General features: G+C 38.3%; 1 protein-coding gene across 2 annotated transcripts; it reads left to right on the forward strand.

Annotated features, from left to right (window-relative positions):
- The first annotated feature begins 3,496 nt into the window (after positions 1-3,496).
- LOC148836363 (uncharacterized) lies at positions 3,497-21,639 on the forward strand. Of its 2 annotated transcripts, XM_088914399.1 has the most exons (13): positions 3,497-3,549; positions 9,071-9,108; positions 10,247-10,348; positions 11,291-11,410; positions 12,808-12,936; positions 13,347-13,409; positions 14,330-14,431; positions 14,579-14,698; positions 15,893-16,021; positions 16,945-17,027; positions 19,289-19,435; positions 20,605-20,713; positions 21,433-21,639. In XM_088914399.1, exons 2-13 carry the CDS (start codon positions 9,072-9,074, stop codon positions 21,504-21,506), a joined length of 1,215 nt encoding a protein of 404 aa, XP_088770525.1. In that variant the 5' UTR covers positions 3,497-3,549; position 9,071; the 3' UTR covers positions 21,507-21,639. The 2 variants fall into 2 exon arrangements, with proteins under 2 accessions (XP_088770525.1, XP_088770526.1); XM_088914400.1 differs by lacking the exon at positions 12,808-12,936.
- The last annotated feature ends 5,161 nt before the right edge of the window (positions 21,640-26,800 follow it).

The following is a 26,800-nucleotide window of genomic DNA, read 5'->3' on the forward strand; positions in this document are numbered from 1 at the left end:
GAACATTCAGGATTACTGTGGATTGTAGTTAAACTGTATAGAAAATGTCATTATGTTCCACTGAAACTTGAAATGGACTAAACAGACTATGTTCCAAACTGATTTGAACAGGGCACAGATCTGATGCACACTTCAAGGGAATTTTATACTGTAGGGTGTTTTAACAAGTAATTCATTACAGAGTTTGAGAAAAAAGCTTTGCTAAATAATTACAAAACATGCAAGGATGGAGGTCTGACACCTTTCTAAAGCAATATATTTTAATTTATTGGTGACCATTTTGGAATTTAACTTTTAATTATTGTTAATATTATTATCTGTAACTCAAGGTTAGGTCCCTAATTCTCTAATCCTTATTCTCAAGATTCTCTGTGTCCTCTGTTATTTGCTCCAACCAAGTTGTTAATGACAAGTTGATTGATTACATTTTTTATCTGAAGTCTGTTTTTTTTTTAATTTGCTTTCAAACTCTTAACTCAAAGGGGAATTTTAATTGGTATTGACTCTATACTAGTGAGTTCCAGAATTCCCTTCAGGCGTGTGGGCTGAAATTAGCCAGTTGGACTTCAACAGAAAGTAAATACTGTACATATTTGTTCACCAGAATCTATTCCTTTATCAAAACATTTTAAATGGAAATAAGGAAACAAAATTGTGTTAATTTTGTTTTGATGTTAGCAAACAAGTAACAAATTAATTTTTGTTTCACTTGAGCACTTTATAATTGTACCCTTAATACATCTAATAATAGGCTGAATTTCACGTCTACTTGTCTTCAGTTTATGAAGAACATGTAGGATGTAGCCGTTTTTAATACTGTCCTTCTTAGGTAAATTAAAATTTCCAACTTTTGAGTAAAAATAAAAGCAAATTGATGGTTCAATTAATAATTTATTTAAGTAAATAGCCCAGGAACAAAGATAACCATCAGGTGAGGGGATCCCCAAGTCAAGGATAGGGAATCCCTGAGTTAAAGGCTGCTGTTAGCACTAGTGATTAGGGACTCACTTGTAATTAAATCCAACCGAAACAAGAGCTCCTCAGAATCAGGACAGAGAATCATCAGTCTCATTAAAGGGTGTGCTATATTATTTAAGGCTTTTACAGTTACATTGTTTATGTTGAAAGCAGTGTCAAATGGAAAACAGAGCAGGTGAAGGGAAATCCAAGAGCTCAAAGTTAGGAAATCCCTGAAAGTAAGAGAAAGTAGTGGAGAGAGAAGAAGAGTCTCAAAGAGAGAGAACCTGTGGTTTGAGCAAGTGAAGTGGAAGTGGCCGCCACACCTGTACTCCTGTAAGCCTGTTTTTTATAGTGCCAAATATAAAGTGTCCCTCTGCTTGGAACAATGTTGTCAGTTCCAGACAGTACAGCTCTTAGAGGGTTCCTGAGGGATCTTGTGTTATTTTGCCCTCACAGGAGATATATAATAATTTATGAAATATTGATTAACAACAGCTCATAACTTTCTGGTTCAAAGTCCAAAAGCTTTAATCACAGGCTAATAATTTACCAAGAGCAAAAGCCTCCAGGGATAATAAAACATCGCCTGAGTTCCTAGTGTCACTATCTGGGAAACAACCTGAAAAGTCTTTCTTCTGCTGTCTGTGAAAGTCTGCCATGGGCTATTACAGGTTGTGACCCCCCACCACCACCACTTTCTCACACTTTCTGATCAAGTCGCAGATGAAAAGAATCATTAAGACAGAAAATAAACTTTGTCTTCAACAATTTTTAGATAATGTATTACAAGGTGGGCCATTGTTTTCTGTGCAATGGACAGAAAGATTCAAATGGCTCTGAGGAGGTCGAAATTTGGAAAATTGGTGAAAATAAAGATGGTTTTATTCATTGAAATTATGTAGATATGGGCTCTCTACTGCAGGATTATGCCCCCTGTTTTATGGTATGTCATGGTGACATTCACATAGGCCTCTTGTCAAGAGATCTGGAGGCTGGGTCCAACTAAGGGTTGATCATGGTTCGCAGAGAGAGGCTGTGTGAGAGCTTCATGGTCACAATGAGCTCAAAGCTCAACCACTATTCCTTACTCCTCACACCACCCTTCTGGTCAGCCTGTGTGAGATCTCCAGAGCATAAGAGTGAATAATAATAATTGCTTACACTTACATATAGCGCTTTTCTGGACACTCCACTCAAAGCAGTTTACAGTAATGGGGACTCCCCTCCACCACCACCAATGTGCAGCATCCACCTGGATGATGCGATGGCAGCCAGAAAGCGAGAGCGCCAGAATGCTCACCACACATCAGCACATTAGTGGGGAGGAGAGCAGAGTAATGAAGCCAATTCATAGATAGGGATTATTAGGAGGCCATGATCAGTAAGGGCCAATGGGAAATTTGGCCAGGACGCCAAGGTTACACCCCTACTCTTTTCAAGAAACAGCCTGGGATTTTTAATGCCCACAGAGAGTCAGGACCTCAGTTTTACGTCTCATCTGAAGGACGGCACCTGTTTTTTTTTTTTTTTTTACAGTATAGTGTGCCCGTCACTATACTGGGGCATTAGGATCCACATGGACCGCAGGGTGAGCCCTCTGCTGGTCCCACTAACACCTCTTCCAGCAGCAACCTTAGTTTTTCCCCAGGAGGTCTCCTATCCAGGTACTGACCAGGCTCACACCTGCTTAGCTTCAGTGGGTTGCCAGTTGTGAGTTGCAGGGTGATATGGCTACTGGCAAATGTAACCTCTGACTCAACTGCCCCATCATGGGCAATAGTCTGGGCCTGTTACTATTGTAGGCCTTTGTTTTCTCAACTGATGGATCTTATATTGAAACTAAGATTTAAAATATTCCTTAACCTGTACTGCAGATGTTATGAAAATATGGGACAATTTTTGGTGTGAGCGTGTGCATGCCTGTGTTTGTGTCTGTGTGTGCCCTGTGATGGACGGGCATCCTGTCCAGGGTGTATCCTGCCTTGCACTCATAGCTTGCCAGGTCAGACTCTGGATTTCCCACAACCCTGAATTAGATGAAACCCTTAGAAATTGGCTAGATAAAATCATCTGTGGCTATATTTACTAGTGCTGGGAAAATGACCTTTAAAATGTAATCAGTTATTGTAACAAGGTACTTGTCTAAGAGATTATATTGGACATGTTTCAGAGAAATATTTTTAAAAAGTGGTTATAATAAAATATGCAGTGTGTGAAAAGTTATCCCTTAAGGAAGTATCTTTTAACTGCAACTAATTATTTTTCAAAGTAATTCCCCTAAATATTAATTTACTATAAAAAATAAAATCAAATAGACATAAACCCTTATTAATAAACTCCTGTTTTACCTAATAAAAATGTTCTGCACCTCCGATCGCTGTTTACAACAGAACCAACTGTTGATAACACACACCTGTTTTAGTGTGATATGTATAAGTGGGAAAACTGATAATCTGATAATCAATAGCAATATTCAGCATTCTGGAGGTCAAAAGTTAGCAAACTTTTTCTTATCTGAGCCACTGGGAAAGTTCCTCTTCTCTGCAATCACAGCCAACCTGCAGTCTGGAGTGTGGAGCAAAAGAGCAGGTGAGTTTACCACAGTGACACTCTCAATCCATATAATCACATTTTTAATCAATCAGTCTTTTGATTTAAGTGTAATTTTGCAAGGCATCTGCTCAAAGCTGATAGTATAAAGCAAGCTTGGGAATTGGAATGTAAATAAATAGAAACAGCACAACCAGTCACCAGGTTTCAGGTTATCATGATAGGCAAAGATATAAAGAGAAAAATGTCAGAGAAAACAACTGTTCATGTGCAGACCAATGTGAAGGTGACCCTTCACTGAATCATAAGGTTTGTGTAAATTTGTAGGGAAATGAGCTTTAAACTTTTACTCACCTGCAGTATGATTATGTCCATAAACAGAAAAAATATTTCTTATAAATCATTTGTGCATTGTCTTTATATTTTATATGTACAGTATATATGTATGCACTGAAAATTAATAGGTCATTAATTAGAATTCACTGCTATCTGCCCTTAAAGCACTTGCCTTTCTTTATATATAATATCAAAGATATTAAAGAATTATAATAATAAATTAAAGATTTTTTTTTTGTGTTAAGTGCCAATAGAGGAATATGTATGACAGTATCCATCCAATGTATTTCAATATGTGAATGTGCAACTAATTATTTCTAGCTATTAGCACTTAACAAGACACGACCTGTGAGGAGTTGATAGAACCAGTTTGGCCAGCTGATTGAAAAAAAAAGTGTTTTTCTAGTCCAGGGGCAGTGAGGAGACTCGGAGAGTGTAAATCTGTGTAATGAAATTCTTTAAATGTGTTTTATTAAATTCTTCATGATTTTTGCACTCCGCTCTCACTCGGCGTTTCATTAAAATAATTTCCACCTGCGGCAGCCTGCAACAGCTTGAAAATTTAGTTAGCTCGTTTGTCAAATTTAACAGTAACGTGGCATGGGGTTGTGTAATTATTAACATGTGTGACTACAGGATGTGCTTTGTTCCATGTGCCACTCTCTGCGGCTTTTTCCAGCTTTATTTTTCCACAGAAGATTTAATATAGTTCAGTAATTAGGAAAAATAAAAAAGCAGTGGTGTGTTGCAAACCTTTCAATTTGTAAACATGATTGTTGCATCTTTTTCCTGTGTTTAAAAAGGTGTTTAAAACCTGAGCTTTCATAGAACAAGAGTTTGTTTGATGTTATACATTTACACTTGAATAAGATTTACCCTGAAACTCACAAAAGACTTTAAAATTACACATATGGCAGTATAAGACCACCAAAAAAGAATTCACATTCTTATTTAACACTACATTCTGCTAATAATTTTAAATAGTATGGTAACTTAAATTGTTTATCATTCATTTGTTCTTCTTTTTCTTCATTTTCTTTTTCTTATTTTTGCTGTTGTTTTATTTAATTGTAATGGCCCTTTACATGCAACGTTATCTTAAAAAAATAAGAAAGGGAAAAAATCCAACGTTATCATAATCAAGCATTAAAAAATAATCGGGAAAGTAAATTCTGCAGCAGACCGTTTAAAATAAAGGTTTGTGTATACCTCAGATATGGAAAGAGAACAAATCTCTAAAACAGTCAATGATTCTGTTTTTTACTGATTTAAAATAATGACATATACAGCACTGTCTACAAATGTTTCAATTAATGATAACCTCACTGTATTACTCATCCATTTATTTCAGTGCTGCTCATAACCTGAGCTTCATGAACACAAAGATAAGCTTTTATTTTTAATACCCACTATACAGTATATATATTTAACTGTGTGCAATACATTTTTATTCCACATCTCTTTTAAATGTTCTTAGTGCCTAAGGAAAGTTTTAGACTAAATTGAAATGTTTCATCAGCCAGTCTGTCTCTAATGGTGAGGATTAATAGTTGGAATATCTGGATCTAATCCTTTGCTGAAGGGGATTTTCAGCAGATTTTCTGTGAATCATACCGCTGAGTCTGTATAGCCAAGGGAGAGATAACCGATTGAAAACAGGAAAAAAGAAACAGGGGTCACTCTGCTGGCACTGTTGGTTTACAAATTTAAAGTGATTAAAATTTAGAGTGATTTAAAGTACCTCTGTACATACAGAAGAGTTACAAATGAAAGGAGGCAATTCAGCTGTTCTAGCTCATTTGGTAATTTATTTACCTAAGAAAGTTTTATTTCTTCAAGGACGTCAGATTATTGGCTGGGTCACTTGTCCCATACTCCCATAACCCTTTGTGTAAAGAAGTGTTAAGTGCTTTGAATGCCTTTCCATGTAAAAGATTATGTCTTGAAGAAAACATCTGGTCATGGAGAAGTTCAGATAATGACAGTACAGATCTTTCTCAAGCAAATGTATTTTCATGAATGGAGCCTCGACCAAACTATTCTGAAGAGTTCTAAAAATAAAAATGATGTAGAATTGTTTTGTATCAATAACCGAGTACTATAAAAGATCATTGTTGCAATAAAACCACCCTTTTTGATCTTATGTCTTTTTTCATTGAATTCAATAAGATGCACTAAATATTTTCTCAAATTCAAAAGGAATATGATGGACATATTTTACAGACATCTGTTTATTGATTCTTGGACTCCTTCACCCCTCTGGTACCCCTATTTTTCTTATTTAGAGAAAAAATATTTGACCTTTTTTCCTTCTTTCATTGTTTATCCTTTGAATGTACAAAGATTCCTTTTGTTTTTTCGTATAAGAAGTATAACAGTTACACAAAACCAAGCTTGAAAATTATCAGATGTTACAGTACATGTTAAATGTTATGTCTGTTATGGAAGTGGAGGAGCTATAACACTATATACAGTATATATTAAAAAAGTATTCCGATACAGGCACTAAAGGAATCTAGCAGTCTCTGAATCTATGTGGATCAGACTAATTAAGAAACATTCCAAAAATAATAGTATTGGTGATGAGATAAAGACCACCAAATGCAGATGTTGATTATAATTCAACATTGTATAATTAAATTATGAATTTATTTCCAAACTAAATAGTTTATTTATGGGAGACTTGAACTTTCCCAACATAGACTAGAAAAGACCTACAGGAATATACACCTACAGGAATACCAAAAGAAGACACTGAAATGGTAGATATGATTAATGAATACTTTCTTATCTTGTTTGTTAGAGAGCATAGGGAATGTCTGTATAGAAAAGATTGTATTTTCAAACAATCAAGAGTAAGGTTAGAGACCTGTTAGGGATCTGTGATCGTAATATCATGTGGACCTCTACTTTTCTTAAGGTATATCAATGATCTGATAAACTAGTCATGTTTGAGGGTAATAACCAATTTGCAAATACTGTAAAAGCAGCAAATTAAATTCAAAGAGATTTTGATAGAAATCACAACTCGCTAAATACACGGCAGATGGCAGTTAATGTAGACAAATGTGGGGTAGTGAGCCTTACTTGGCTGCTCTCTTTTGAGTCCCCCCTCATATTGGAATGTCTGGTTGATCACAGGGTTAGGAGTATCGACATTATTCCGTATACTGTATACTGTATATACTAATGAGTGGCACTAATTTAGGACATAACTGTATGCAGTTGTATGCAGTTGACAAGGGTGTTACAGTGTACTGTCCTTTCCTCCTTTGTCTGTTGTAGTTACTCTCCATCTCCCTATTCCAGCACATCAACAAAATCAGATGTGTCACCACTGTGTGATAATAGATAGGCATCTAGGTAATCTTTGTTGATTGTTTGCACTGGAAAGGCTTGCTGACCCTTGATTAAAAAAAGAAAGCAGACGCAAAAGAAACAAAAACACAGTCAATATTCACAAATGCTAAATATTGTATGTATACTTAAAGAAATTAAGAAATTTAAGAAATCATAGCTTTCAAGCCACTGTCTTACGCACACTTTTGTCACTCCTCCAGGACAGTAGTAAAAAAGACAAACTGTAAATAAAAAAGGGGAAAGACAGAGCTCAAATAAACTAATAATAATAAGTGTCTATGTTGACATATCATTTACATCTAAACAATACTGAGAAGCAATTTTAAAGGCAAACAAAATGTTAAAACACATACATAACTTGTAGAATTGAAATCAAGAGATGTTATGCTGAAATTGTTTAATGCACTAGTAAGGCTTTATTTAGAATGTTTTTTACAATTTATGTCACCATGATATAGAAAAAATATTGTTGTTCTGGGATAAGTGCAGAGATAACCTGCAAGATACATTAATAAAGCAGAATATGTCCTGCATTGAAGGGCTGAAGGAACTGAATATTATTAGTTATGAATTTAGAAGACTATGAGGGGAACTGATTCAAGTATTCAATATCCTCAAATATATTGGCAATGTGAACACTGTGGATTTCTTTAGAAGACACAGGTAGACACTACATGAAAGTGAAAGTGCTTTTAAAACCCAGAACATGTGGCACTTCTTTATCCAAAGAGTGGTGGGAGTGTGAAACAGACTACCCAGCCATATTGTTGAAACCAATACACTGACTTCTTTCAAGAAACAGCTGGATGAGGTCCTTGGATCAATTAAACTTACTACCAAACAAGCTAGATAAATAGGCCTCAGTAGACTGGCCTTCTCACATTTCTGACCTAATGTTCATAGGTTCTTACTTGCCACTCTTCTTATTAGTGATAATTTTTGTGTTAGTTCCATGGAGTGTGTAAGAGCAGCACGTACAAGTTTGTTATTATTATTGTTTACGTGAGAATTTCTTCTCCCCTGAATGAGTAATTCACAAGCATGAGCAGGACAAAAGTTTGTTACCTTAAAACAGCATCAATATTTTCAGGGCAAGTGTAATGTTTTAATCTAACATTCAGGAAAATGCTTGGGAACCTAACATTCACCATAATAATGGGAACACAATTTTCGCAATTTTTCACAAATATTATTTAACATGTTCGAATGCACCCTTAAAGCCACAAATAAAATTCACAGAAAAATATCTACATTACTCCGTATATAAACTGTATGTATAATTAATATAATATTTAATATATAAGGATTCCCACGAATCCTGCAAACACAAATAACTGCTGTACAACAATTAATCCTTCAACATAATACTAGGCTGAAAACATAGTGCCCTGCAGAAGGCTTAAGATTTTTTAGCCAATAGAAAACTTTCCATTGCAAAGGCTATCTGTACAGACACTACTACATCTGAATGAGACAGGCATTAGACAGTTAGGAGCAAGAATCCCCCGAGAAACTCAAAAACATCCTAACTACAATGGAAGAATGGAGAAAATAAGGAACATCTCCAAGGGAGAAATGAGAAATACAAGGAGTAGAATAAGATAGAGAACCGAAGAGAAACAAAATGCCAGGAGATACAGGCATCAGCAGGTAGTAATAATAATAATAATGTACCATAAGTTGTTGTCATTACCTCTAATGTGATAATGCTGGATACTGGATAATGATGGTAAAGATTATGAAGGATTCTCACTTAATTACCTTGATGAGGACAACCACAAAAGCTCAGTGCTGAAATATCTGAGTGGAAGGTGAAAACTGTACATTCCCATCTTGAATATTGAACATTTTTTTAACTTTTCAGGATGCTGAAGATATCTCTGCTTGTGCTAACTGTGGCAGGTAGGGACTGAATTATTTTTTTCTGTTTCTGTTTCATTATTTAGGATTTTGTATTTTTGATCAAGAGTAAGACTAGCTGGTAAGAAACTGGCGATTTTTGGGTAATATACTGGCTACAGCAACCTACCTATTAGCAGCCCAAATTTTTCTAGTGTGAAAGCACCTACTGCTGGTAGTACCGGGGTTGTAAGTGGGTTCACATGGGTCAGCAGAGATCCACTTGATATAGTGTGTTGACCTGGTCTAATGAATGCAAACTGTGCTCTTCATCATATGCACAGATGATTCACTGCAGGGATGTGTAGATGGAAGCCATATTTAAATTACCAAACAAAAAATTGAGCTCACGTTAGTTAAGAAATTAGTTTGGGTTATGTCTATAAAAACAGGTGCTTATCAAAACAATCCCCCAAAATGTAGGATTCAATGTTATTGAAGTAATCATTTAAAGTAAAAATCCTTTAATTGTGTTCACAGGACATTTAAAACAATAGAGTAACAGTACTTCGGGATATGTGTTGACAGCAACAAGTGGGTCCATGTACTCAACTCTATACCATAAGATAAAATAAAAGGGCATTACCTTTAAACCAGGGGCTTTCATTTCCTGGTCCTGGATACCCACACATCTGCTGGTTTTTGTTTGTGGCCAGCTCAGTTACACAACTGAACCCTCAATTGACAAAATTATTGAACCGAGTTGAACTGTTTGAGTATTCTCTCAAACTTATTAGAGATCATCTTGTAAATGTTAGTAAATGTTAACTTAGTAAAATAAAATCTCAAACTTTTGAGAAGAAGCAGCTTGCAAATATTCCAATCAAGAAACATGTTGGTTCAATTATACTTTGATTAGGTAATTGAGCTAACATAGAATGAAACCCAGCAGGTGTGAGGGAATCCGGGACTAGGATTTGGAACTCCTGCCATAGGTGATGAGAAAACTGGCCCTATGCTGTGGGGAATCACGTGTAACTGTTATCTGTCTTTTCCAATGTTTTTATGAACCAATATTAACATAAAAAACATAGAAAAAATAATGTAAAACCTTTTATTAAGTTTAACAAAGAAGAATAAAAATTGCAAAAAAATTATTCAGGACAACTCTATCCCAATGTGTAACTGTGTGTTTGTACAGGCCTCCATGCTGCCCCCAGTGTCCTACTGCAGAATGACATCTTGAAACAGGGGCCTCCTGAGACCAGCCAGAAGAAAATCATCGAGCACTCCAAGGCTCATGGTGAGAGAGAAAAAAGAGTAAAGGCAGACAGAAATACAATATACAGCCACAATATACAATATACAATATACAATATACAGCCACATGTCATCTGAATTCATTTCTGGAACACCATATTCTACATCAAAGCTGACGTTTGGCCTGCATTATGTTTTGAGTATGGAGTATTGCTTCAAAGTACATACATACTAATAACTCTTAGCATTTATATAATGCGTTTAAATGCAAAAAAAATCTAATTGCTTTACATACTGTATAGGAAGAGACCCACTTCATCTACCACTGAAGAGCAACACAGCAGAGTAATGGGCAAAAGCCATTTTGAGCCAGTAGGATTTTTAATGACCAAGCAGGCAAGACCACAGTTTATTATCTCATCTGAAGGCTGGTATGTCCTATAGCACACATTCAACCATGTGTTGTCCATTCAACATACCTAGACATTAATTTTGAAAATCTAGTCCAGAAGGAAAACACCACCTACTGGCCCTTCTGACAAAGCCTAACCGTGGTCAGCTTCTGTGATGTGATGAGAGGCTACAAGGTAGTAGTGCTGCTGACTGCAGTTGACATGAAGGGGCTCAAGCAGTTAACTTTAACTGCACACAAGTTGAGCTCATTGGCCCAGATGTCATGAGTTTGATCCTGGGTCACGTCACTATCTGAGTGTAACCACAAGCCCCCAGATGGAGAGGAACACTTTTCACAGAGTGAAATTTCCAAAAGTGACTCCTGAAATTTTCCAGATGAGTGCAGGGTTGCAGTAAGTAAGAAAGGCACCATTCATCCAGTTGGTGCTCTACAAATTTAGCAGCACATCAAAAGTGAATAGGCACTCACTTTCCTCAAATGCAGCACAAGAGTTGTTACCATTAACTGTAAAAGAAACAGTGGGTATAAAATGAAACATAAAAAATGTTAAAATATACTGTCCTTCTACAGGGAGCTCTATAGATTATCGCAGACAGGGCACTCAGCCTTCTCGGGCCATACTGTTGGACATGATATCAGGTCTTCCCAGAATTCCTGCCAGTGAAATGGAGAGGAACTACAGAACAATAGGTGAGCAAATCTCTTGTTGAACTGTATTTTTAGTGTAGAAAACCAGAAAGGGCAGAGTCATATACAGCAGTTTATTCTAAAAGCCATGATGATTACACTGTGAGAGGCGGGAGCAGGGGACAGAAAGAGAGGCCAATCAAGAGGTGTGAAGTCAGAATGGGTGCAGAGAGGTGTGAAATGAAACTTCCAATGAATGGAGAAAATTTAAAAGAACAGTAGTCTGTCGTTAAGGGAAGGGAGAATGTGTGATCCTAGCTGCAGAATAATTTTAGTTTCGGTGGTCTTTCTGATGTATGAGTTCGGAAAACTGTCTTTGAGAACACAGACGGAGAGATTAGAGTGGTCGTGGCCGTCAGAGGTGAAATGAGAAACAATGGGCTTGGAGAGATCTTTAATCTTCACAGCCCTGACGTGTTCTCTGAACCGGTCTCCGAGTCTCCTTCCTGTTTCTCCAATGTAGATGGCTGGGCATTTACTGCAAGAGATACAGTAAATAAGGTTGCTGGAGGTACAAGATGCTGTCTGGGTGATCCGGAATTGTCCTGAGGGGCCTTGAATGAGTGTGGTGGTGGATGTGTACTTGCAGGTGATACAGCGAGTTCTGTTGCAAGGGAAAGTGCCAGGTGTGGATGGTTGTTGAGGGAGGTCAAGGGAGCTGTGAACAAGGAGGTTACGCAGATTAGGTGGTCGGCGATATGAGATGATAGGGCGATCAGAAAAGAGGGCCCCAATGGAGGGATCATCCTGTAGGATGGAAAAGTTGTGGTTAATGGTCCTGGGGATAGGAAGTGTGTTAGGGTGGTAAGGAAGCACCAAAGGAATGCGGTTGTTACGGCGGGAGTTCCTGATCGGGTTGATGGTCCGGGGGGTGTTTTTGGCTCAGGCAAGGGCCCTGTCACACCTCTTGATTGGCCTCTCTTTCTGTCCCCTGCTCCCGCCTCTCACTCCTCCTCCCTCCCAACCTCTGTTCTCCCGCTACTTTACCTTTGCCTACTGCCCTGTCTCTCTCACACCTGAAGAAGGCTCCACGGCTGAAACGTTGTGTTCTCTTTCTTCTTTTTTTCAGCATGGAATAAACCTATTACTTGTTCCTTTGCAGCCTACGCATGCTGACGCAGCTCCCCACCTGATTACACTGTAATATCTATATGCTTTCCACTGTACTGGTGGACATAGTTTAGTTTAATAGTGGTGGACATTTTTTTTTTAGGTTTTAGGGAAGGTTTAAGGCCTTCCCAGAACTTCTGCCAGAAAATGGAAAGGAACTACAAGACCACAAGTGATTGAGACACCAGAAGCTTAATTCATAGCTTAAGATATTTTGTAGGGAATGTGTCTGTAACATCTGCAGATGTTGCTTGCAGCACATTTGGTAATGTGTGTCTCTCTGTGTTCAGATCTCAACAAGGCCTCTATAGACCTGTTCAGACAGGGAACCCAGCCCTCTCGGGCCATCCTGGTGGACCTCAATACAGGGATCCCCAGGTTACCACTTAGCGAGATGGACAGGACCTATGTGCTGTCAGGTGAGTCAGACAGAAGGGATGAAAAAAGGAAGAACAAAGAAAAGTAAAAAGAATGCCAGGAAAAAAAAGTGCAAAGAAAGATCTTCTTCTGGTGTACCCATAAGAGTGTGTCATAATCTTTAGTTTTTAGTGGGAAAACGTATAGAGGGATTCCACATCTTCAGGACTCACAGGGCCTTACAACAGGAAACTGAAACTCTATATCTTTCTGGAAAGTACTCACACCACTTCCCTTCATTCTTTGAATGTGCTCTGATATGTTATGGAATTTGTTTTACAGAAAAGGAAAAATTTGAAAATCCATTTCTATACCATTTGTATTACTGGATCAACAAAAGTTAGTGGCTTCATTATATAACAAAGAAAATGTACCTTGTTGTTCACTGACATTGTTGGTTGTCTGTGTCCAGGGCATAAAAATGAAGGTGAACATCTTGAGATCACTGAACTGAAGGTACCAGCCCTGATTAAAGGTGAGGCTCACAGGATACTAAGTGACTGTCCAGAAGTCCAATATGAGACCAATAAACAGGCAGTGCTTTGGAGCAGTGATTATGATTCTGGACTTGCATCGGGAGGGTTGTGGGCTCAAAACCCAGGTGATATAGCAATTCAGTCTTTTTCAGTTAAGTGATTCACCTGGATTTGTCTGGCAAAATACCCACCTGTATAAATTGTGTAAAAATGTAAAGTGCTTTGATAATCATATCAGCCAAATGAAACAACAATACAGTAAATGAAGGCCCACTGCCGTTTGATACCATTGTATTTGTCAGTGAGTTCAATCCAGTGGGCATTTGATTCAGAATCTATGTACAGTCTAATATTACCACTGATTTCAAACACCAGTTATTTATAACCTTTTAATTTACCTCAAATCTGGTTGCATTGAAAAAGTATATTGTAAGGAACCATCTTTCCATCACTCATCAAAACCACATTATCTTTTCTTCCTTAAAGGATAAGAATTAGATTTACTAACTGTTCAAAGACAAAATATCACTGACATAAAAGCATCAGAACATATCTTTTAAAAAGCTGTTTGGTGTCCTTCATGTGTACCTCATGTTGCCTTTGAATTTAGAAACAGCAATACAAATGCAAATTGAGTGTCAGGGGAAAATCCCTGCTCTTGAATTCCCTGAACTTGAAGCCAAATCCTGCACTCTGAATGACTGAGAGTCAGTTGTACTTTAATAAAATTAAACATTATCCATCCATCCATGTGTTCTTAATGTGGACTGATGTTTTTCTAATGTAATGACAATTTACTGTCGTATCTGAGGTAAAACACTCTCTCTCCTTTGCTTTGTTTTAAAACAGGAAGATTTAAATGATGCTCAAGTCAGTCCTATCCCAGTGTTTAACTGTGTATTCTCTTGTATTTGCACAGGCCTCCATGCTGCTCCCAGTGTTCCAGTGAGGAATGACATCCTGAATCAGGGGCCTCCTACGTCCAGCCAGACCAAAATCATTGAACACCCCAAACCTAATGGTGAGAAAGAGAAAGGGAGAGGAAGACAAGAAAGATATACAATATACAGAAACATGGGGATTAGAGTCTGAACCACATTTTTAGAAGCAAGTCTAAGGTGTAAAATGGATTAGTCAATTTATTATGTGATTTTATTGACTTCTACAGGGAGCTCTATAGATTACCGCAAACAGGGCACACAGCCTTCTCAGGCCATACTGGTGGACATGATGTCAGGCCTTCCCAGAATTCCTGCCAGCGAGATGGAGAGGAACTACAGGACAACAGGTGAGTGAGGTGGGGGAAGAAAACCTCATTTGTGCTTCTGGGATGGGGGGAATGTGGGATTGGGAAGATTTATCACTTTATTTTCTGGCTTATTATTAATGTTCAGATCTTTCCTCCTTTATCTCTTGAATTGTATTTCTTAATCTAGGAAAAACAAAAAGGCAGAGTCATATACAGTTCAGCAATTTATTCCAAACAAAACAATTCACAGTTTATTCCACAGTTGAACTAGTTAGTGTATTATTTTCCAACTATATCTCTTCCTATACTATTACTCATTAAATGTAAAATTGCTGTGTATTCCATCAATATGACAATACTATATTTCCATTCACTGCCACAGGATAAATGTATTATGTATGTACAACATATAAATCTAAGCTGTTTGCAAAATATTAGGCTATATTTCATGTTACGAATACATAGGATGCTAACACCTGGGCAATGTCATATAAATAGAGACGCAGTTATATTTACAGATAAGTGAATATATTAATGTGAGCCAAGGCAGACAGCCAACACAGAAAGTGAAATGGATTGTTAGGAGGATTGGTAGTGCTGAAAACTTATGTAAATAGTTTGAATGTGATGAAAGAGATTTGGGGATGGTAATATTTTCTACTTTCCCTGTTCAATTTTATTTTGCTGTATGAGCTATATTTCTTCCCATAAAAAAATGTAAAGAGAGATTTGTTATTCTGAAGAATAAGAAACATTTAAGATGTGTCTCAATGACTCCTTCTTTGCAGGATTAACTAAAAAAAGGTTTCCCAAATTGGTAAATACCTCTATACTTTTTCAGTCCTTTTGTCTTGATGATGGTCATAGCTTGTTTAAAATCCAAAATGACTTTATAATTTCTATTTTGTGCAGTCAGTGGTGTCTTGATTATGACCTGATAACTCTCATTCTGTGACACTGAGCTCTAGCTCCATTAATCTTGCAGTTAATGGACAATTAATTTTCTAACAAAAAGGCCCCCACTTTACTCATTTACTAACCAGAGCCAGTTATGTGCTCCGAGATGTGCTGTAAACTGTTTTTCAGCTCACCTGCAGACCCAAATCAGACACAAAAAAGTGCTTTAGATCATTAAGGAAGACAGTTGGTGTCTGAAAGATAAAAAGTAATTTGAACATCTAGGTTTCCCTTTAATTTGTAGCAGATGTGCTGATAGTGTTTTTCTATGTTCAGACCTCAACAAGGCCTCTATAGACCTGTTCAGACAGGGAACCCAGTCCTCTAGGGCCGTCCTGGTAGACCTCAATACAGGGATCCCCAGGTTACCACTCAGCAAGATGGACAGGACCTATGTGCTGTCAGGTGAGTCAGAGAAATGGGAGGGAGAAAGGTGGAATGAAGGGAAACACAAAAAACAGTGCAAACAAAAAAGATGAATGCACTTCCAGTATTCCCATAAGTGCACAACTGAGACAAATAGTGACTCAGACAGAGAGAAAAAAAGATTTGTATGTGATCTCAGTCATCCCTGTTTGGTTGGAAATCTAAGGAAAGCAAGCTGATGCCCTGTGGCACTCTGTCTTTTCACAAGACACTTCCTCACCATTGTCCTTTCACTATATCATTATGTGTTATTCTTTTTAAAATTATTTATAATATCATTGTCAAAGAAAATTAGTTTGTTTTTTTCACTCTACCAACAAAATCTTTAGCTACTCTAAAGAATGAAGAAGATTTTTTCTCTGATGATGTTGGCTCTCTTTTCCAAGTCACAACAGTGAACAAACTAAAGAGACCCTTCTTAATCAAAGGTGAGGCTTCCCAGATACAGAATGACTCTCCTTGTACCCAGCATAAAACCATAGGAAGGGGTGTGCCAGAAATAAAATCCAAATGGATTCACAAAATGTAGCTTTGTTCATTCATGCCCAACCTGAAATGTTTTGTGTAAAATCTTTGCCCATTGAATGAGTGCATCTGACACAAAACACCCTGCATCCTCCTCACTTTCCAACATGTTACATGTGTTGTCATTGTTGTGGTTAAAACAAAAAAGGTAAATAGTGTTAAAAAACAAAATAGAAGCATTTGAACTTCCTCAAGTAACTCTTACTATACAGTAGCTGTTGTCCTGAAAGATTTAAATGAATCTCCCAAATTTTAGGCCTTTGTTTTCTAAATAGTAAAGCAAAAGACAATAAATGGAAATGTTTTATGAATGGAACCTTCTTTCTCTGTCTCTCCCTTTCTTTCTCATCTTTCTCACTTTCTCCCACTACCAACAGAGTCAGAGCGGTGCCAGGGACAGGTCATTGATGGCAAGTGCTACCAGTTCTTTGCCAGCCCACGGACCTTCAGTGACGCGGAGGTGGGTGGAAACCCGGGCGATCTGCTAACGTGAACGGTGCAGTCCTGTTAGCGACGCAGCAGGCAGCATATGTTAATGTTACACCGCAGAAAACCAGGGACTGGGGCGGGCAGGTTTCACAGACATCTGCTCTTTATTGTGCATAACTCGCAACTGACACAGAATGGCACAAAACCCGCCAAGTACATTAAAGCAGTAACCCCCTAAACCCAAAGCGCAGCAGCATCGTAAACCCCAAAAGGACGCTGTGCGCGACATAACAGTTAACCCACCTTTTTTGCATAAATGATGTAACTGATGAGTTTATTAGTTATGAAATCTAATAACTCCCTCAAGTCCATTTTTTAAAATTGTCTTTACACTTTTTGTTGATTTCACCATATTTAGTTTCTAATTGTATAATTAATCATAGCTCCTATGGCAATTATCTCCACTAATCATCACTAAGATTAGAGTGCCTGCAGTAATGCTTGTAGGGTAATGACTGAATGACAGGCTTCCAATGGTTGAATGTGGGGCTCCAAAGGTTATGCAGACAAGAAATCTCCAGGCCCTGAATCGGGGGAGCCCAACTCCAGTCCTCTAGGACCACTTCCTAGCAGATTTTATAGGCTTACCTATACCCCAGCCTTTGAACAAAAAAGAAATGTGTCAACTTGTCTAATTAATCGAATAATGCATTTAATAATAATAATAATTGCTTACACTTATATAGCGCTTTTCTGGACACTCCACTCAAAGCACTTATTTAATTAAGTAATTAACATGTGAAGTGAGAAGAAAAACATTCTTGTCCTCCAGGGCTGAGTGTTTACACTCCTTACCTAGATATTTTTTTTTCTTACCTGTTAAGAGTTTAAATCAGGATGATACTAGATCGTATCAGTATCTGACTGTGACTGCCTTCCTCAAGCGATTCTTTTCAAATCTGCTTAGTCCCTCCAAGGACATGGAGATGATTTGGCTCCTAGTGAAACAGTTACCCCTTATTTCATAGTTTCTGTCTGAACTACAGTCATTCTTCCTTTCAGTGCTGAACTGCCTGTAGAGTGCTGGAGGGCATTTCAAGCTAGAATTAAATAGCTGATTGGCTAGATGGGAGCTGTCAGATCTCTCTCTGTGGTACAGAAGTTAAAAAGTGAAAACACAGATGTAAATTCCTCATTGAATAGGTACATAATACTAAATAATTATTAATTCTATATTTTTTAGAAAACTAACTTTTACCACCTAAGCTCCTTGTAGAACTGGCCTGATTCCCATGACTAGGATAGGTTACCACTGTTAATGATAGTCTGCTCAGTTGTTCAGTCAGTCAGGTTAAATAAACACTTTGCTGACTGAGTGCAGAACAGCTCTTAACACACAGGGACACTCAGGGACAGGGATACATGTGTCAATACCTACCCTTATATTTTCATATTTTACATAATGTTAGTGTTCGAGCTAAATCTCATCATTATTCATTCCCAAAATAAAGGTTTAAGTGAGGTATAAAATGGGTGGTTTCAGATATGTTGGTTTGGCATTGTTCTACTGTCTCATTGATCCAGATAGATTGTTAAAGGAAAATTATTTTTCCCTAAAGGATTTACAACTAAAACATAGACTCCACTACTGCATATTGAAACAGGTATCAATACAGCAAACTAAATCCAATATTAGGAGTGAGTAGGAGTCCAAAAACAAATCAGCACAGTGTTTTTAAGCAAAGCACTCGTAAGAAGCTCCCTGATAAAATATGTTTTTTATTTTATAAAAAAAGTGTATTGTATGTACTTAAATATTAAGTGTTTTATATTACAGGACATGGGCATTTTCATTCATACAATTACAGTATGAAGCCTATAGGAAAAATGAAAATAGCATATCAGTTCTGTCTCTGTCCAGACAGTCTGTCATCAGCCTGAATCTAAAAGTTTGATTGTCTATATGTTTACATTGAGAGTGTGCATGTCTATCCTGAGAGTTTGTGTTTCTGTCTTATGAATCTGTGGGTCAATCCTGAGAGTCTGTCAGTGCTGTGAAGTTGTGTGTCTATCCTGATTATGTCAGTCCTCTGAATCTGTGAGTCTACCCTAAAAGTTTAATTGTCTATATGTTTACCTCAAGAGCCTGCATGTCTGTACTGAGAGTTTGTGTTTCTGTCTTGAGAATCTGTGAATCTTTGAATGTCTGTATGTTTATCCTGTGAACCTGCATGCCTGCCACTAGTTCCTTGAGTCTACATGTCTGTCCTGAGAGTCAGTCTGCTTGTCCAGTCCACCTGCAGGGAGCTCTTCCCGGGAGGACATCTGGCATCAGTGACTTCCCCAGCTCTGCACTCCCACCTCATCTCTTTGGTTATCAACACTAATGGAGGCCCAGCACTCACCTGGCTGGGAGCCTTCAATTTCAATCACCTAAATGTGAGTAATCCCTTTCAGCTCTGTACAGGAGGCAGACACTTTTCACAGTACCCTCAAGCTCTCTGACCCTCTTTATAGCATCCTCAGACATTAGCTTGTCTCAAGATAACTAAAATGAGTTTCCATTGTTTTATTGAAACTACAGCAATTGGATCTAACCAAGTATGTCAATTAAGAAAAAAATTGGTTTTATAGTGGTGACCTGGGGAGAGTATCAAAAGTAAAACTGTCATACAGAGGATTTGAACTCATGGCCTTCTGTGGTGGAGTCCAGAGCCCTGACCATTTCTGTACTTTCTTATTTCAAACTGTCCACTCCAAAGTACAATATATTCATTGGTGAATCATAAAACTCATGTGCTGAAGTTTATCATGGATGAATTTACACAGTAACAGAGGGGATCAGTATAGTCCAATACAGGCCAGTAAAGATTATAGAATAATCACTATTCAACTCAAGTCTGCATTATAACTGATATACTGTATAAAACCGTTACATCTAGAATTTTTAATTGGCACAGGTTGACATTTTTTTTAAAAGCCATAGCGTACTTTTTAAAAAGAAATTATTTTTTGCTCACTACAAACAGAATCTTCAGTAGTGTTCACCCCTATTATGAACAGGCACATACTTCAACTCTGTACAAGGGCTATAAACATCTGCAGTTATCATGTGTCAGTGCAACTACCCCATCTGCTGCTCAGCAGTTTAATAGCAGCACTAAAATTTAGTCAAAGAATATAACAGGTTTCAGATGGAAATAGCAGGTTTCTTGAATCTGTTTAGTGTGTCCTCACTTGCAGATGTAAATCACTACAAGAAAATCAAAAATACAGATTTGCATTAGAAAATCGGGATCAATTAAAAAAAACCAGACCAGAGTTGTTTTAAAATGTTTTGACAATATTCTTAGTCATCTTAAAAACAATTCATGCATTGCATGCTGTTTTTTGCATTGCAAGCAATCTCGTCATTCTTGTAAGAGAGGACCCACTTCATCCACCACTGAATCATCTTCATGTGACGCATGACAGCCATTATGTACCAGCAGACTGTCCTAATTGAATAATGGGGGAAACTAGTTACCTGAGGCACTCAAGTGAGATTCCCAGCTGTCCAGAATGTTGTTTCCCCTGTGCTCCTCATCCTTGTTTCTGTTTCTCCTTAGAATGGCCAATTTGTGTGGACAGATGATTCTGCCTGGGACTACACTGCCTGGCTTCCTGGACAGCCTCACATCCAGGGCAAAGAGAACTGCCTGGAGATGTTTAAGATGGGTAAGTCTCTCCGGTATTAAGTGATGACCGAGGTGAGGTTAGCAAGCATCCAGAGCTGTTGTTACTATACTGTGTGCACTACAATGGCTGGATTTGGATTGGCTTGTTAATTTATACAAATATATAGCACATACAATGAGGTACATACTGTGCATATACACTTGTTAGTTCAATTAAGGCTTCAGTTAGGTAATTAAGTTTAGCTGGAATGGTGGAACAGTGGGTAGCATTGTAGCCTCATTGGGCTGCAGCCCTGAGTTCACCTGGGGTACTACAGTATATGCTATTTGTATGTTCTCCCTGTGTTCACGTGGGTTTCCCCTGGTTGCTCCAGTTTACCACAGTCCAAAGCTTGTAGGAAAACTGACCCAGGGGTGAGTGTGTGTGTTTGTATCTGTGTCTTTGCCCTGTGATGAACTGGCATCCCATCCAGGATGTACCCTGCCTTGCACCTGTTGTTTGAGGGATAGGCTCTGTCTTCCCTATGACCCGGTATCGTATAAAGAAAGCAATTAGAAAATGGATGGGTGGATGGAATTAAAACTACTAGGTCCTCCAGGAGTAGAATTGGGAACTCCAGCTTTAGAGAACTGTGTATTCTTTTGATCAAGTCCACATTTCTTCAGCACCATGGGGGTAAAGATGAAACTGTGTTATTTCCCTTTAGCTAAAGAAGAGCTGTTGCTGATGAGTATTTCCCCTTTCCTCTTTTTCTGCAGATGTGGAGCTGTGGAGTGTGGTGGACTGTGGCATGAGAAGAGCCTTCATATGCTCTTATTCAGTGACTGTGTGAGGAACTGGGTAGTCTGACTGGAGTGTCTTACTTAGATACTTAAGAGTCAGCAGCTCGTACACTCCCTTTTAAAATGTTCCAATTAACCATCTGTAATTGACTTGCATATTAAAAAAGACAGAATTACTGTTAAGTGCTGTAATGTTTTGCATGTATCAAAGTATTTGGGATTCTGGTGTATTTACTTGTTATATATACATAGAATGTTGACAGAATAACAAATATCTCTAATTTTATTCATTCTGTAGTTGCCAGAGGTATAATACATGTTGGGATATAAGCAAATATAATCCAAATGCTTTCATAGGTCTGTTCTTGGAGCTACACATTAATAGGAAACTTCGTTATAACATATTCATGCTTACTTAGATTAGTTGTCTACAAGAAATTAAAAACAGTTTACTGAAATGTCTTTCCTTTTTTAGCATGGACTCTATTTTGTCACACACAGTATTAACTTTAAATTTGTTAGGGAAAAACAAATATAGTCACAGATATAAAATGCCAATATAAGGGTAGCAGTAGCAGGGCAGTAGTTGTTGAAGCTATACATCGTAAAGACTTAAATAGAAAACCCATGTGTACATGAGTGGGACACTGCTATAACATTTAACAAGGTACTTCGGTTAAACCTTGTTCTGGTGAAAACAACCTGCTACTGACATGGATGTCATTGTAAATTAAACTATTTTCTCATTGACCTACTGGTTAAAGTGACTTCTCCTCACAGTTGCTGTACAGGACACAGAGTTTCTCAGGGGCTTTGTCTCAGCTGTGGTAAGAGCATACAAATCCTTCTGCTAGTGGTATCAGTAGTTTGGCAGGGTCAGGGAATTTTAGAAACTGCATTATCTGATGGTTTGGGGAAATGCAGTACTTATCCCTTATCTTAGAGTATTTGGAACACAATAACAGTGCATCTCTAACTTTTCACTCTCTCTTAACTCTGCAGCCAACTTTATCTCAGAAGAGATCTACAGTACCTGTCAGAAGTTGAAGAAACTGTCCAATTGTTATGGAGTGGTTAACTACAGTTTGAAGTGGCTTCGGAATGTGTACACAAAGACAGGTTACCTAATGAAGATAGAGAAGATGTACAGTCAAAAAAAGAGATTAAAATGAGATTACGATATAGGCCAAGACATACTTACACAATCTTTTTTTCACCATTAAGTTTAATAGGCTTCATGAAGACAAAAGTTTCTCTTGGCAGTGCTTTCAGTCAAGGGTGATTTTCTTATCTTTGGACTGATGAGACCAATGCGGGATAGACAAAGAGGCATGTGTGTCCCGGGAAAGGAATGGTCCTGGGTTGATGATCTGGTCCATTATTCTCATTTTTCCATCTCCTGTTAATGTAATGTGGGTTGGAAGTGCTGAAATCCTTTCATATGAAGTGCTCCTGGGAAATAGTCTCTCTTGAGTCAGTGTCAATGTTGCAGTTTTCCATGTTGGCTTTGAGGACATGTTTGAAGTGTGTTTTCTGCCCTCTTGGATTTATGCCTGAGAGAAAAAGACTTGCACATAAGTCTTTGATTGCTTAGATTGTGTTCTTTGAAAGTCCAGAAAAAAATTATGAATGACATATAATTCCATCATCAATGAAATATCACTTTCTTTTTCTCTAACAAATTTAACAGTTAACATTGTGTGAGACAAATTAAAATCGTTGGTAAAAAAGGAAAGATTTACATTTTCTGACAATGTTTAAGCAAACAGTTCTTCCGTTTTTATTTAATATCTCTCTCTATATAAAATCTGAATTATTATACATTCCTTAGAAAAAGAACCACATGGTTATATATTTCAACCCAAACATTATCAGAAATTCCAGTTTTAGAAACCCAGAAAAATAGGACACAAGGTGAGACCATATCTTCGATGGACACACAGACAACAAATTTCCAGCATTAGGAAATAGGGTGTCTGGAAAATAATCAATGCAGACACTGTGAAACATGCAGACTCCATACAGAAGGTGCCCCAGTCCAGAATCATACTTAGGATTCTAGAGCTGTGGGGAGCAGTGTACACTCACACCACGTCACCCCATGTTACATTTTAAAAACAAATACCAGTCACCCCACAGGGATGGAGGGGGATCACAGCCATGCAAGATAGGGTTCACAAATACCCTCAGGTCGACACAGGATAACAGAGAAGACAGAGATTTTTTGTTATTGACAATTCAATATGAATTATGAAAAGAGCTTCTACCTTCTCTGCTGTTTGCATGTTCCCCAGAACAACTTTATATTATCTATTTCATTGTTTATGACTATTGTTACAAGATAAAATAACTTTATTAGCCATATACAATTTCTTGTGTAGTGTGCTCTCTAAAGGCACCAGTTCTGTAGGGTTTGGGCATTTACGGGGATAATTATTAATTGTAGCCGTAAATCACAAAATGATTCTTTTAATGGCTTTAGAATCCAACCTTGCGATATAACTCAAACAACGCACACACACAGGTATTAATACACGAGGATACATTTATTAATACATAGAATATGCATGTAAACCTAACAGATCTTATTGAGAGGGTTATCAGAATACAAAAGGTATATATATTCAGTCAGTTACGAAGTGTTGCACATCAAGAGGACATACGTTCAGTATATCATTCATTTAGACCGTTTCATAAATGAACTTGGTTATAACTTCTACATTAGATACTCAAAACAAGTACATAACTCTTAGGAATTAAATTGATATCAACTGGTTGGGATAACAATTGAATTCTCGAGCTGTAATGCATTGAACTTGAATACTCATCCAATCTCTGGGGATTCAGATCTCCTGCGGGCACAAAGAAACAGTTGCAGGCTGTTGCTGTCCAATCCGCGCTCTCTGGCTCCGTGCCAGGCTGTGCTGTGCGGCTTGCGACGGTGCGCTGCTGATGCTCTCTGAAGACCGGCTAGTTAGTGTTGGCTTTAACTAGCAAAGTTTGTGCACAGGAGAAAAGATGACTGTGGGTCCCAGCAAGTCAGGACCGGTTCGTTCCTGATGAAGCGCTAGTTCTGAATAGTGATTCAGCTGTCCACAGTTCCGACCTGTTCACGAGGCTTGCTGCTGGTGCTAACCTCGGGTGGATCCTCTGGTTACTCTCTGGCAACCTCCGCTCTAGACTCTTAGAACAAAGCAAAGCTCTGGCACTCGGACACACTGGCCGTTCCGTGGTTGTCCGGGCTGAGTCTCAGGATGGTCAGGAGGCGCGCTGCGAGAATGTCCTGCCCTTGGGAGCCTTCTGCTCCTGGGCTGTCCTGCCCTGGAATTCTCCTTTAGAATTCCCTTTAGAATTGTCCGAAAAAGTTCACAGAATTCTCTCAGGCCCTCTGTGTTGCCTGTTTTTACCTGGAGGAACTTCAGCTCATTCATTGGCTGAAAGTTCCATGGGCATCAGAGTCCCACGTGGGTTACTCGGCCCTACCAGTCCCTGATTGGTTGATCGAGGTGAGATATGAGTCATTTACTCCTGACACCTATGAATGCAGTCCAGATGTCCTTCTGGCACTCCCTAGACAGATAGGCGCCAATGGATGACCATTGATCATGATAGCCAGGCTTAGCTAAGTGCATCCCCATTTGGGAGCTGTCCCTTATCAAAAGAAAACATCTTTAAATCAGCTTGCATGAATAGCTTCTCTGTGGCTGCACCACAGAGATGAAGGGAGAGATGAGGCTTAATTTGGGAAAGCACAGCAACACTTAATTCTGTCTTATTAACAAGCATTGCCGCTACACTTGCATTAGGAATTTGTCTTTTCACATACCCCAGCTTGCTGTGAGACACAGACAGGGAGAGAAGCTGGGGGGTAGAAGGCAGAGTGCAGGGTCTTTGCTCAGGGGCCCAAAAGCGTAGGATGCCTCTGCCAGCTGCAGGATTTGAACCAGCAACCTTCCAACCACAAATGTAAATCCTTAGGCACAGTGCCACCATTCTGCCCCAATTTGACCAGGATTATAAAAAATGTGATTAACACCCTACAGATACCCACTGCTGATCAACATACAGAAAAGAGCAATAAAGTATTGACCACATCTAAAAACTCCTACCACAACAAGGACATGCTAAGCCAAGAGCTGAACCCAAAGAAGAAGAACCCCTGAGCCTGAAGAGTCCCTGAAGTTCACTGCCCCTAGCCACACAGACAGCAGGCAACCTCAGGACAGCACTGCTAGAACACCCCAAATCACAGTCAACCAAATCATAGCACAGATCACACAACACCATCTCGCATACTGGGACACGCACACAAATACAACATAAAAGAAAATGCTACAGGCTCAGTGACCACAACAAAAAAAAAATGGCCACAAAAACTGGGTGCCATAGACAGACCTGGCTGCCCAGAGAGGACAGGAAGTGTTCCTACTGCTAGGAGGGAGAATCAGAGACAGAAATGTACTTTCTGCAGTAGTGTGAGAAATACCCTGAGATTCTTTCTTTCTTACAATAGCAAACCCAATCCCAGAATTCCCAATCTTACCAGAACCAAAACAGCTTCCAATCCTACTTTGGGACTGAGCTGGCAGCACATACGTGATTTCCCATCACAGCCTGAGGAAAAGCGAGCCTGTATCTCAATAATATTTTAAATTTTTTATGAAAAAAGTGAACTGCCTATGATGTGTTAGTATTGTAAATGTTGTGTTAATTGTATCTGCTTTGGCAATACTGTAATTCATTGTTTGTGTCTGCATGTGTCCTCCAATGTATACAGCATTCTGTCCAGGGAGTATCTGCATTGTGCTTAATACTTTTGGGATAGTCTTGATTTCCTTGAGTACAATTGGTAAGATACCATTGGGTCCTGGTTATTTATTAAATTTGAGTGCTTCTATAAGCTGAAGCAGTACTCCTTCTTCTATGATAGTTGAATAATTGTTTACCCAGACTATTAATAACAATAAATAAAGGAATCTACTGACACCACTAACGTCTGTCAACTTGGAACAACACAGGAACATTAGAAAGTTTGCAAGAGAGAGGAGGTGTATTGTAGCTTATTGGGTATTTAGGTGCTATTAGGTTTGAAGAATTCATTCAAGTTATGAACAGCACAGCCAGGTAACTTGCTTACACAACTCTTTGTGTAAGAAAGCTGCTCCCTCTTCTCCCTCTTCATGTATTTTAAATACCTGAAACAAGTCTCCTCATAATCACTCCGATTAAAATGATACCATATAAGAAATATAAACTGAAAGCATCTTTAAAACGTGTTCTAAAGAATTAAATGAAGCAATTATATGGACACAAGTAACTTTTGTAAAAAGAACTGAAGGAGGAA

The sequence above is a fragment of the Atractosteus spatula genome, chromosome 4, assembly GCF_055471065.1.
Source record: "Atractosteus spatula isolate fAtrSpa1 chromosome 4, fAtrSpa1.hap1, whole genome shotgun sequence".
NCBI lineage: Eukaryota > Metazoa > Chordata > Actinopteri > Semionotiformes > Lepisosteidae > Atractosteus > Atractosteus spatula.